The 14,053-nt window shown below is 37.7% G+C and overlaps 1 protein-coding gene across 2 annotated transcripts; it reads left to right on the top strand.

Annotated features, from left to right (window-relative positions):
- Positions 1-2,242: 2,242 nt before the first annotated feature.
- LOC135648437 (putative clathrin assembly protein At2g01600) lies at positions 2,243-11,046 on the top strand. 2 transcript variants are annotated; one of them, XM_065166135.1, is made up of 15 exons: positions 2,243-2,484; positions 2,605-2,674; positions 2,805-2,902; positions 5,804-5,942; positions 6,059-6,186; positions 6,314-6,406; positions 6,562-6,612; positions 7,097-7,162; positions 7,294-7,359; positions 7,529-7,609; positions 7,671-7,751; positions 9,597-9,776; positions 9,848-9,932; positions 10,006-10,121; positions 10,473-11,046. In XM_065166135.1, the coding sequence occupies exons 1-15, from the start codon at positions 2,395-2,397 to the stop codon at positions 10,839-10,841; spliced, it is 1,713 nt and encodes a 570-aa protein (XP_065022207.1). In that variant the 5' UTR covers positions 2,243-2,394; the 3' UTR covers positions 10,842-11,046. The 2 variants fall into 2 exon arrangements, with proteins under 2 accessions (XP_065022207.1, XP_065022214.1); XM_065166142.1 differs by having other exon boundaries at positions 2,244-2,484; positions 9,848-9,923.
- The last annotated feature ends 3,007 nt before the right edge of the window (positions 11,047-14,053 follow it).

Below are 14,053 nucleotides of genomic sequence, written 5' to 3'. Positions count from 1 at the left end.
TTTGTTGTTTCTCAACCACATTGGTGTACGATAAGAAGGAGAACAAGTGTAAATTTATCATACATTCATTTACTTAATAATATTTTTGTCATTCTACGTTTGCATTCTGTTAGCTTAAGTTTATGGTTTTTTATTGAATTTGTGACAAGCATATGTAGTTTTGTCTGTAACACTACAATTGTGATTATGGAAATGTTTAATTTATAATTGTCTATCTTTATATCTTAACAGCACTACATTTTGCTAGTGAGTGCTGAAAGGTTTTCAATTGGACTAATTTAAACTTATTTGGTCTCAGATTCTTTTGGAATCATTGTTTATTACTTTTATGGAATCATTCTACTATCTAATATAAAAAGGTAAAGGATGCTATTGATGACCCCTAGCATGTAGTACAAAGGAATCATGTTCACTGCATTGCTCAACTTGTATTTTTCAGACAGCAAGCTTTTTGTTTTTGCATTTGTGATGCTCAACTTTATACTATATTATGTCTCATGTAGTTTACTGTTGCATAATTAATAGGTCTCATGTTCCAGTTGACATGAAAACTCATATGCTGCTTAATAATAGGATTAAGGCATAGAATAAAGTACATTAAGAGGTTAGGGGGAATAGTTTTTCATATAAAATAATATCTAGGAACTCAACATCAATGAACACCTCTGCTTAGGTATCTCTCTCACCAGCATTGTTAGTTCAGGTGGTTCAGACAGATATATCAGAAACCTTTAAGCTCACACCAACCTTGTGGTTGTCAGGTAATTAAGCCCCTTATTGTTCTCCATATATATATATATATATATATATATATATATATATATATATGGGGATGAATGTTAGAAGATGCAAAAGATATGGTTCTTTTAGCATATGATATTCTTATCAAGATTTAGTGGAACAAACCACTACACTGCATACATGTCAACAAGGAAAAAACAAGAGGATGCATTTAATTAGCCATCCTTTAACATGAAGTTTGGCCATCCCATTAGTGAAGTACTATTATACTACAAAAAGAAGAAAGGCTTTGTGGATCATATGAATGCCTATCCAAGTCTGATGACATCACAATGAAGCAGCACAGGATATATTTCTTTGTTGAAGTGTGGGATGAGAGAAACATAAAACATGCCCTTTGTGAAGGTCATGAAAGTTGACTTCTAGAAGCCATGACAGTGACCTCAGAGAGATCACTAACAGCTAAATGATGCCCAGTGTCTGGGCCTTTTCCTCTCCACTTCATCAGAAGAAACACTTGTCCAACCACAGGGATGAATATTTAAGTAGTATTTGTGGAAGTAGAGAAACTAGTATCAAAGACTGGTCTAACCTAATCCAAGTGGGGCCAGCCACCCTCAGCTGGCAGTAAAATGCAAGACACACATGGCTGACCTGAACACATTGTGACATTTCAGCTGTCAAATTGTTGACCAAGGTTTGACTTTTGAGCAATTTTCACAATTTTTTTTTTAATTTTTCCAGATAAGTTTTGCTTGAAGAGATCATTAAGTTTGACATCTGGAAGAAGTAATGGAGTTGGAAGTGATGCAGATACAATTATATATTATTTTCAACAGAATTTTTCTTGGTCTGATGGATGCTATTTTGTTCATGAAATCTGACCCCTTTATCGATAATATATTTTCTTTTTTTTTTTTGGCTTATACACATAATTCATGAGGCACGGCTTCACTTTCACGTGCTGTTCACGTACCGGAAGTCGACCGCTCCTTCCTCTGTCTTTTGATTGGCGGCATGTGTGGGCCCCCAAAGGGGCCCGTACATTGCTTCAATCGCAAGGCAGGTAGGTACGACGGCGAAGCGAGAAGAAAAACAACTTTTGACGGCGGCCTCCGTGACGGAGATATTTAATTTGTATTTTACTCGTGTGCGGATAATTGTCGCTGGACGATATTATTATGCGGAATTATACAAGCAATAATAAATCCGAATACGGAGATATACAGTGAATACTAAATAATCGTAATAAGAATCGCCGAAAGATTCAAAAATAGATTTTAGACTGAAGTGTTTGTGGATACGATGTGAATCTAATCAGCAATATTTAAACAATAATAAAATAAATAAATAATCGAATAATAATTCTTTTGGTTAATATAGATTAAGTTTTGGCGCTTTTATCATACAACGGATTCGGATGGTCGTTATAGGATCCGCTTGGGGCACATATTCGACATTAGAACGTATATTTTATATATACGTAGACGAAGTAATCGAAAGCCGGAGGAAGGCAGGGCAAAGAATAAGATCACCAACGAGAGCCACCGAAAGTGGGGGGCGAGAGAGAGAGAGAGAGAGAGAGAGAGAGAACGAGCGCGTAAGAAGAGGGGGAAGAGAAAGGGAGAGAGTCGCGGAGAAGAGGGCACGCGCATGGCGACGCTGCAGAGTTGGCGGAAGGCGGTGGGCGCGCTCAAGGACACAACCACAGTCGGTCTCGCCAATCTCAACAGCGATTTCAAGGTATATTGTTAGTAACCCTAAAAAAATCCTCCGCAGAAAGATCGGGCTTTTCCTCCCCTTTCGCCTCTTTTTATTTCTTGGAGTGACTATGGATTAATCTCGCTTTTCTTTGGATCGAAGGATTTGGACGTGGCTATCGTTAAAGCCACCAATCACGTCGAGTGCCCGCCCAAAGAGCGCCATCTCAGGAGTCGGTTCTCCCTGTTTTCTCTTTCCTCCCCTTTCCCTTTCTCCCAATTTTTCTTTCTTTAATTGATTGGAAGTGTGATTCTTGATTTCTTCTTTATTTGGGGGGGGGGGTTTGGTTGTGGGGATTGCAGAGATCTTGTTAGCCACTTCGATCACGCGGCCCCGCGCAGATGTAGCCTATTGCATCCACGCCCTCGCTCGGCGCCTTGCCAAGACCCACAATTGGACGGTACTCGTCTCCCCCTCTTCTCTTCCTTTGTAGTTGCTTCTTTAATAAGTAGTGATCTTACAATCCTGTTGATTATTAGAAGTATTTCGATCGAGGAATCCATGCTGATTTGAGAAAAACCAAAAAATCATCTTTTTTTTCTTTTAATTTTGTATACCAGGTATATCTGTTGACAAGGATTGTAGGTACGTTATCTAGGATCCTTACATTTGAGCAATCTAATCTAATGGGAAATTCATGATTAATGGATGGTCAAAGTCATTGAAGTTCATCTCTTATTTGTATGATGCACTGCAATGTCTCTTGGGCTTATGGATTTTTATCCAGTGCAATATTGGTGAGTCAGATAGAGTTTAGATAACACTAGCGCACCGGCTTGATTATTTAATATAATAGCATCAAATACTAGTTTTGGATTCTCGGATCCTACATCTGGTGATATATCACTGTAGCAGGTTTCAGCAACCCTTTAGGTGTGGCTATCAGCAGGGAACAAATAAACAATTTCATCCATCTACAACTTCTTTTCACTTCTGGCTAAACAATTTGACAAAGAAGGTTCAAAAGCTTCTTTGTGGAAAATGCAATTCCACTATAAGGCATCTATTGATGTTAGATGTATATGCTATTTGTCTTTATGGGAACCAAGGTTCAAAAGATTACCTATCCATATCTGGATCAGTTAATGCTGTTGAATAACAAGTTTCTACATTATCATGTTTGAGAAATTAGAGTCCAAATTCCCAAGTTTGGAAGGTGCCATAAATATTGATGTTCTGTACCTTAATATAGGTGCAGAGGCATGTTGATTATGATCCTAGGGACTGATGCCCTAACCAATAATTCTTCCAATATATGATATTGCAACCAGCTTACCGGATAAAGCAGGGTTTTTAAAGGGGTGCTCGGTGTTGATGAATGACGATACATTTCTACCATTTTCTTGGGATCCATGACTCTCAAACCAACTCGCTCTTTTTATTTACTTGTCACTGACCATTTGAAATCAAATATCACTACTTGCTTTTCAAACAGAGCTTCTTAAGGAGGGAAAGAGGACTGAGAGGAAGTGTAGGGGAAGTCTAGAGTGGATTGAGTTAACAAGGGCCTATCACTTGGGAAACAAATAAGTTTCCTCTTTCATACATCTAGTATGAATAGAACTTCTAAATGGATGGCCTAGTATATTCTTGTCAAATTGTCTGGTGTCGAGGGTAATCCTAGATATTGCATTGGGAAGTTATTCGGCTAACAATTGAAAAGGTTGGCCGAGTTTTGGTTCTTGGTTATTATCCTAGCTCATGTAGTCTTTGCAAGAAACTAATTGTGAGTCAAAGAAAAGTTCAAAAAGTAGTCTAAAGCTAGCTTGCTGTTAATGATTTACTTATTGTAATGTTATTTTATAATATGTTATGAGTAATACATGCATTGGTAACATTCATATATTCCTGTTGACTGCAATGTTATCCTACACATACGAGTTTAACGAGTGATAATAGATAAAATAGGATCTACATAGGTTGGTATAATTTCAAGGTCTCCACATAATTGTGTTGCACAGGATATGAGCTATAGGCCCATCATGGGTTGAGTAGCATCCATCGGATTGAATCACCTGTATCATTCACTAAGCATGATCCTTTTTCATGGATTGTGTGCTTGAAAGAATATGATATGATGATCAATGGTATGATACGAGGATTGGGGACCATGTTAAATTTATAAGGGCGGGAAGGCTAGTATACTGGTAGGCGATTTCCTTCGAGATCTACTAGGCTACTAGACATGACAATTAGATGGTTTATCCCTCCATTAGTTGTTAGGAAGAACGTGTCCCCTCTTTAGCTGTCGTGGCGCACCATTCCATCCATTGTTGGGAATGCGATATGGATTCTCTACATCCCCATATGAGAGAATAAAGAATTCATCCCATGGAGTGTACCATTGGGTGTCCAACCTATGATAATGGCTTGATGTGCATATTGATTTTGTATGATTGTGTGATGCAACCTTTACGTCCCTTGATGTCTCATGTTTTATACACACGAAAATGAGATTTTATATTGTTTTTTATTTTCAAAGATTCCCACTTAGTATAATGTCTTAATTATTTGTTTATCATTATTTTCAGAGCAAACCTTTGATTCCTCATATCTTCACAAAGTTTTCCACTAAACCATGACCCATTGGGACTGCTGATTGAAGAAGAAACATTGACCAAGTATAACCTGTCAGCCTGTTGACCAGTATCTTGATGAAAATTGTGAAGGAACTAATGGGTTGGAATTGTTTTGCCTTGCGGCGACCGAAGATTTTGGGGATAATGAAATGATGGCATAATTGAATCTACTGATGAAGTCCATGCCTGAGTGATTTATAGAATCTTGACAACAGATCATGTTTCATGAAGTTCCAAAATACCAGTTACAAGGGAATCTTACTGTTGAGGCAATGGTGGATTTTCAGTATAGATTCTGCTCCAGTCTGCCTTTCATAGCGCTGGACCAAGCTGATTAAATAATTTCTTATAGACATCTGCAAGTACTAGGAGAATCTGATTCCAGTGTTCGATTCAAGGTTCTATTAGTTATTAGCTGGTCTTGGCTGACAACACTGATCCCTTGTTGATTCTAGCAATCCAACACTACTATCCAATTAATTTGAACTAGTTGATCTATTTCAATCTTGATGCCAAGGTTTAGTGTTAATTTGTAATTCTATTTTGACCTTTTAGACCATTTTTTTTGTATGCACATAACAGATCACATTAAATTTGAAATTTGCCAGTTTGCTTATGAATTTAATTGTTTTTGATGTTTCATCTTGTTCTATTTTTAACCTTTTAGTTTGGTTGTTTTCCCTGATTTTAGCCATCTTTTTTTTATAAATGTTGCCATACAGGTGGCATTGAAGACACTTATAGTAATCCATAGGACCCTTAGGGAGGGTGATCCTACATTTCGTGAAGAGCTTCTTAATTTCTCACAAAGGGCAAAAATTCTTCAACTATCAAACTTCAAGGATGACTCAAGTCCTATTGGTATTCATCACTTATCTTTATAAATCATTAGTAAATAGTAACTTTGTTTGTTGGAAGTTGCACCCAGTTTCTTAGCTTGTTCAGAGAAATTATCTAATTTGAATATCTTTCTGCAGGTTGGGATTGTTCTGCATGGGTGCGTACTTATGCATTGTTTTTGGAAGAAAGACTTGAATGTTTCAGGATTTTGAAGTATGATGTCGAAGCTGAGCGTTTGATACGACCTTCTCAGGGTTCTGAAAAGGTCTGCACAAGGATGACTGAATGGAATTTAAATGGCTTATTTCACTTCTTGGAACAATCAAAACCATTGTTATTTGGTGATAACTGTTGACTTCAATTTTTGTTGAACTTTAACATTTTGGTGACAGGGGCACAGCAAAACCAGAGAAGTGGATAGTGAAGACCTATTGGAACAGTTGCCTGCTCTGCAGCAGTTATTATATCGGCTTATTGGATGTCGTGTAAGGATTGCTCTAACTTCTACAGAAACATAACTGATCTTGAATCGAGAAAGAATAATGTCTATAATATACTGTTTCTAATTATTTCTCTTTTTTATATTTCATCATTGATGCTCTATGGGTACTGACATTGGTTTCCTGTGTGGTTTATGCAGCCAGAAGGAGCTGCTATTAGCAATTATGTTGTCCAATATGCTCTAGCATTGGTAAGCCTACTTGATTTTATGAAACACAAACTATGGTCTCTTTCAGTCATATGAGAATTGGTTTCTTCCTTTTTAGCTCTGGTTTCCAGGATCGCATACTAATCTAGTAGGCTATCTTTGAATGAAGGGCCTATCTTGATTTCCTAGAAAGTGAATTTGAGGTTTTGATTTTCTGAAACTATAAGAAAATCTTTATTGTTATACTTGAGTTTATCTGCTATATTCAGATTATTGTTTTTGTCTAGAATTAATCACTTACCTAAACTCAGATTGTTTTTTTTAGTTATTTTTTATCCTTTGGAATAAAAAAATAACAGTTAGGATCTACTTTCTGGGCCATGAGTACTATTAGAGTATTTTCATTCTAAAAATGGAAGCTATTTTTTTCATATTTATGATGTTTTCATGTTACTTCTTTATAAATCTTAAAAGTTAGAATAATGCAATATATTATTCCACTTCTTTTGTCTCCATATTTTGACAGATATTGAAAGAGAGCTTCAAAATCTATTGTGCTATTAATGATGGAATCATCAACCTTGTTGATAAGGTATAGTTTGAGGTTATCCTAATCTTCTCACCTTGGTGAGCGAAAAAGCTTGCTATGTTCTTTTCAAAAGAGGTAATAGGTATATATAATTTGTATTTTCTCTTAAATTTCTACATTTCTTTCTATTGCAGTTCTTTGAGATGCCAAGGCATGAAGCAGTTAAAGCACTTGAAATATACAGAAGGGCTGGCCAGCAGGTACTCTGCTATGATATATTTGGCAAAGCTGTTTTATGTTCATGGTTGAACATTTCTAATTTTGTTGTGCCTTGATAGTCATTCATGATCTGACTGGAAGCTGTATAAAAACAGAAACTGTTTTTTTCTTCTTTTCGTTGGGACTTCTAAAGAATGTCTTCCCTTTCAGGCTGCAAGTCTTTCTGAATTCTATGAAGTTTGTCGTGGACTTGAACTTGCTAGAAATTTCCAGTTTCCAAACTTGAGAGAGGTATTAACAACATTTGCATGTTCTGGATGCTTATAATTTTCTAATTCTGCCTCTTTTGTAGCCTCCACAATCATTTCTTGCAACTATGGAAGAATACATCAGAGAGGCTCCACGGGTAGTTTCCATCTCTAGAGAGCCGCTGGTTAGTAATTTCAATTTAGATTATTGATTTACAGATTCAGTATATCATATTTATTTGGTCAAGCGAAGTTTGATTTCTTTTATCCTTCCACATGCTTTTTGTGAGTTTTTGATTGACCGTGGTCCTGTGGTCTTTCGTTGTATGTTTTAGTGTCTTTTTTCTTTTTTGGGGGTTGTGTTATGCAAATCACTAGTGTCATCAGCACTGTCCTGTTGAACTGAAAAATACATGTATTCAAATGCAAGGTATATGGGATCGAAATGGGGATGCAATCTACTGGGTGATATAATTAGTATCAGACAGATTGGATTAACGTAAATCAGGGTTGGCAAAGAGAATATTTTGAAAAATGAATTATAGAGAATCTTAATAATATTTTTTATGGAAAAAATTATAGTTTTAACTTTTAACTACTAAGAAATTAGTTCACCATTTTTATACTTTTGAGGATGACAATAGGCTAGAAATAGCCAAAATGACCGACTTTGACCAGTTGGCAGTAAGGCTGAGAAATTGGTAAAAATCAGATTGGCCTTGGCAGATACTTAGCCAGAACAGGATGATCTATACTGGCATCTTTTGAGCATTGAATTATGTTCAAATTGCAGCTAACTAATTATGGTTAGGATGCTTCATGTATGTATCCTTTTCTTGTATATTGAATTTTAAAAGTAGCTTGAGTTGGACACTTCTACCAATATGCCAATATTTTCTTTTCGATAGATCTGTCATAACTATCTCTTGGAACCTTTTGATATCAAGTTTGATATATAGGTCTTGTGAAAAAAAATATGGATTACTACTAAATTTTTAAAATTGAGCTACTTGTGGAGATTGATGAGGAACTCGTGCATGGCAACAAGCTTGCTCTAAATTGGTTTCTGATCTTTTAGTTCTTCCAATGAATGTAGAAGAAACCTTGTTATTATCCTTCACTTGTGATTATGAAGTTCATTGTATTATGTGGCAAGCAATTGTAATGCGTGAAAATGTTTTGTTGATGCATAGATTATTGTTTTTAGCACTGCACCTTTTGACATGCAAACCAAATAGGTGACATGTCCAAAGTAAGATCATATTTGGAGAAGTTAATAGATTTTTTTTTTTCACCACTTATGCTACTTTGTTCTATTTGACATGTCACCCAAAATACTGAAAAGAAAATGATTTTACGAAAAGAAAGAGAAAGCATTTTTTGCACATTTCCTTGTGATAGGATGTTTATTTTTCATTTGAATCACTGAACATGTGATTTGCCATGGATTGACATGGCATGCCTTATATTGTTTAACCAGTGCTAGACATCGACACTGCATTCTGTGGCAAGCAAAGCCATGAAATTGATATCATGATAATGTTTTTTATTATTCCCAGTATGTCTTCTGATTATTGAAGAACTGGATAATTGGAAATGCCTTGGGATTTACTGTTGTGTCCTTGTCCATGCAAGCCTGCTTAATTGCAAGCATAAGTACAAACAGGAGAAATTAAGGCCTTTGCTGGTTATCAAATACAATAAGCAATCTGGTGGCCTTTACCAGAGCATGTAGATGACAACATTGAACAAGCAATCTGGTGACTTTTACTAGAACCTGAAGATGACAACATCAGTCAATCTATTTGACCTTTGTATGTACCATTTGACTGGGAGACCTTCAAGATCCGTAATAGCATCTGAAACTCGAACGGTTCAGAGTTTTGACTAATATTGCCTCAAACCCTGTTAATTGATGATAAACTTTTAAGGGTACATTTAACTATTTTTTCATTAATCCATTATGTACTAGTTTCTTCATGTCATCCTAGTCTCAATAAAGTTGTTGATGAATTCTAGTCTTTGACCAGGAATACCCAGAAAGGCTCCTTTTGACATACAAAGTAGAAGCAGTTCCTGCTACAGTCGATGAAGAAGAAACACCGATTGCTGAACCTGAATCTGAACCTGGACCACTACCATCCACCATTGAAGTTGCATCTCCTGCTACACCCGTTAAGATCAATGGTTCAGACACTGGCGATCTTCTTGTAGGTCTTTGACAAGATAATTTGATTTCATTGTTTCTACCTAAAGTATTAATCTTGTTTCTTTTATACAGGGACTAAATGAAACTAATTCATATGCATCAGCAATAGAGGATACTAATGCTCTGGCCCTAGCCATTGTTCCAGCTGGTATGTTTGGTAATCTTCCTTACAGAAAATTTATATGGTTATTTTAGAGTGAGTATGAAAATAATGCTGAATTTACCTTCAGATGCTACGACAAACTCTGGTACTGTTCAAGATCAAGTATTTGATCCAACAGGCTGGGAACTTGCCCTGGTGACTACTCCAAGTAGCAATAATGCAACTGCTGTTGAAAGCAAATTGGTTAGTTTTTTTCCCTTTCTGTCTATAAGATATGATGTTTAATCATCTCGAGCTTCGTAGTATTGCTTGTTATTGTGTCAGCAAGACTTTTTAAATTCAATCGTTTGTACATTACGTAATGTATACAGTTTGGATGGTTTGTACATTCATAATTTGAAACAAGTCATTCAAAACCTGTTTAGTATATAATTAACAAATATCGGAAATAGTCTGTTTTCTTCTTAATAAGTTATAATGAATTTAGATTAGGCTTCAATTTGAAAGCTGAAATTGCTAAACAATTATTGTTGACAGCTTAGTGTACATAACTAAACATGGTCTGATGGTATTTTTTGTTTTAATGATTTCCAGGGTGGTGGATTTGACAAGCTCACATTGGATAGTTTATATGATGAGGCAGCATACAGACAGCAGCAGCAGCAGCAGCAGCAGCAGCTTTATGGAGTGCCACCCCCAAATCCATTCATGACAACTGATCCATTCGCAATGTCAAACCAAGTCGCTGCTCCGCCAGCCGTTCAAATGGCTGCCATGGCCCAACAGCAGCAACAGATGTCCATGTTCATGCAGTCGAATCCCTTTGCTCAGCCTCTGTATCAGCAGCAGCCTGTCAGCGCGGCGACTGCTTCGAATCCCTTTGGTGATGCCGGGTTTGGAACTTTCCCAGTAAGTAATCCGCACCAAGAGAGCAACCCTTTTGGAAATCCCCAGCTGATCTAAGCTCAGGGAATGGTGTCCATATAGTCCTACAGCCACCACAGGAATTTTTTGTGCCCATTGTGTGTTACCTGTCTTTTGTAATTTGGTCAGGATCAATTGTCTTGGTTGTAAAAGAAACTCAAAGTAATAATCGAGTTATATGAAATATGTGATGTAGCTACGTGAAATTGAACAAAGCGTCTGGCCCTGTCCGATTTGCATTCTCTGAGAATGTTTGCATGAGATGCTGTTTGGTGTGAATTTACTACTTTCGTCAAGCAAGTATTTTATCCTTTTACAAATTTGAAGGTTACTGTGCTTTTGGTATTGCTATGTTTCCTTTTACAAATTTAAGCAGCTGATGAAATTATTCGTCTATAAACCATCTCAGTTGTTCTGGTTTCAGCTTTAAGATTCTTCATATGTGCTTCGTTGAGAGTATATGAGATGACAATGGCGTAATGGTTACCAAGATGTCAACGATACGAAGGTGTGTTATCGGAGCACACATTGAGACTGCAGATTTAAAAGATGAGGGAGAGCTGATCGATTAAAATAAGGTTGAAGGAATAATATTTCCACCATTCACGGGAAGAAGAGCACGAGACTCACTCTCGGCGGTTGATTTATCGATGAAAATGTAAAAATAAAAGGTAAAAAATATAATTTTATCAATGGAAATGTAAAAATAAAAGGTAAAAAAATATAATTTTAACGTTCCGGACAACAATATCATTTGCATAGACTCCAATGTAGTTGCCTAGTTACCTCCAACGATGATACATTCTATTCTCACTGTGAAGCCACTCGTCTCCACGAGAGGAGCACAACGCTGACCTCATCGCCACCCGCCTCGTGTCGCTCTACATCTGTGTCGACGTTGACACTATCCGTCATCGAACTATCATGGATAAAATTATAAATATGATGTTCGATGTAATGCTCACATATATCGATGTCTTTCAGTTTTCTTCATGCTTTGCACAGCATATAGAGGGTTGATAGTAGGCTTAGCAATCCTATTTTGGTTGGCTTTGGTAGCCGCATTCAACTTGTAAATGAAGGTTGTGTCATGTGAGCACTTATGGGCATTTTGATTTGTAATGGACCCTTTGTTGTGCAACCGTTCTGTGAAATTTATGTTTGTAATTTGCATTAGCTATGAAGTGTTTGCTAAAATGGTTACTTGTGGATCCCGAGTGAAAAGGTTTCTCTAACTCGTTTTCTCTTTTGTATGTTTTAAGGGACCATAGAAGGTTTCGGGAAGATTGATATTTGTGGACGAACATGCAAGGGTGCCACACGACTTCGGCAAATCCAGTTAAGTTCGTGACATTTGGTATCAAAACGAGATAAGCACACTTAGAAACACTTCACATACAAACATGGGGGACCGAGCTGGGCTACATTGAGGGCAGCCAACATGCGCGACCATTTGGGGAAAACAGACATGGAGATATATGGAAATGAGTCGCTCAAAAAGGCGGGCATCTGAGATTGGTATTTAGAGAATTAGCTAACCCTTCGTGCGAGAGGCATTCTGAACTTAATCAAGCTATGAAGAATACCTAACGCACAAAGGTTGGGATGGCTGAGTTCGAACTATGACTCGATGTTGGCAACCATACTTGACGGTGCTCAAGAAAAGCGAGGCGCTTGGTAAAAGATGAAACTATGTAAAGTGGGATGGGTTGCTCAGCGACTGAAAAAGTTATGCAAAGCTCACAGAGGTGAGGAGAATTACTAACTCGAAGAACTTGACACTCGTACAAAGGCTTATATGCGAACAATGAAATGTTTGTGGCCATCTCAAGGTGATTGAAACTCGGCCCCATGGAGCATTAAAACTTTCTCTTTGACGTGAGAAAGATACGTTTATAGAAGGCTAGAGTATGCAGCGAGTTTAGCATGTTGTTAGGCCTTGAGAGATGCGGCGGGGTTGTATTGGTGAGGAGTCACAATCTAACAAGTGCGTTTGCGAGGGTAAAACAATGCACAGTTTGTTCAGCAAGATGGAGTAGTCCAAAGGGATAGTGAGGAGTCAAAGAGGATACAAAGAGAAAAGTTGTTCCAATGGGATAAATATCCAAGAGGGATAAGTCTTGATTCTCCAAAGGGAGAATCATGTATAACAAACAACACATGTTTAGGAGGAGTACTTCAAGAAAACAACTCCATGAAGCTCAACGGACCGGGCGAGCAATGAGGAGTCATTGCATGATCTCACATGAAGTAATGCATTGATGGATGCATTGTAAGATCAAGTTAGGGAGCGACCTAAGGTAATACCAAATGAAGGCATACTTGGAGCCGATATGGAGATCAGACTTAATGGAAGGTTAACCCATGGAATAGTAGGTGCAAGGGTCATCATCAACTCAATGCAAACTAAGGAGCGGAGCAATTTGGGTGTAACTTAGAAGTACCCAAGTTGCATGAAGGGAGTCGACATAGAAGATGGAACATGGAGCGGACGTACGAAACTTTTCTTAGACAGAGGTCACATGAACTCTTGTAGAGGCAAGAGCGGTATCATGTCATTCCTTGGGTCGCTCATTCTGGTCGAAGAGAGCTTCGAGGCATATGCATCTTATCTCAGAGAAGCATTTGATGAAGGAACCAAAGAGGCAAGTACTCTTGAAGAATATGTCATAGTGTCATCATTCGAGTTGCTATGAAGGAAGCGATACGCATAGAGATTATGTTGGTGGGGGCAGAGGCCCAAATCCAAACAATAGTGTACTAATTTCAATGAAGTCGGTGGACTTCGGGAGATGCTAAGCAATGGACCATCATAGAGTTGTGCTTTGTTTGAGTGTGGCTCGAGAGCAGGTGGACGAATATCAATTACCAAATAAGCGAATATAATCGAAGGTGAAAGAGGCCCTGTGATATGTTGGTAGAGGCCACACATGGAGGGATCACAATCTAAATTTATCCCATAATGATCAGAATACAATAGAGATATCACTAGGAGGTGACGTGGTGTAGCAGATCGTGGTGGAATAGTTCGTGGCAATATGATACACATGAAACTAGTCCCGCGAGGGATTGGATCATATAAGGGTATGATCGGGAGCTATTGGGAGCTCTACTTCGGTGAATAACTCGACAGTAAGAAGGGCTATGGATTCAAGGAGTGAATTTCATGGTACTACAAAGGTGGGTATTCCATATGTGCACCGAATTTTACATCGGATAAAAGCTTTGGTCATCAGCATATTGGGGGTTGT

The sequence above is a fragment of the Musa acuminata genome, chromosome BXJ1-4, assembly GCF_036884655.1.
Source record: "Musa acuminata AAA Group cultivar baxijiao chromosome BXJ1-4, Cavendish_Baxijiao_AAA, whole genome shotgun sequence".
NCBI classification, from domain to species: Eukaryota; Viridiplantae; Streptophyta; class Magnoliopsida; order Zingiberales; family Musaceae; genus Musa; species Musa acuminata.
This window is presented reverse-complemented; position numbering and strand designations above follow the sequence as displayed.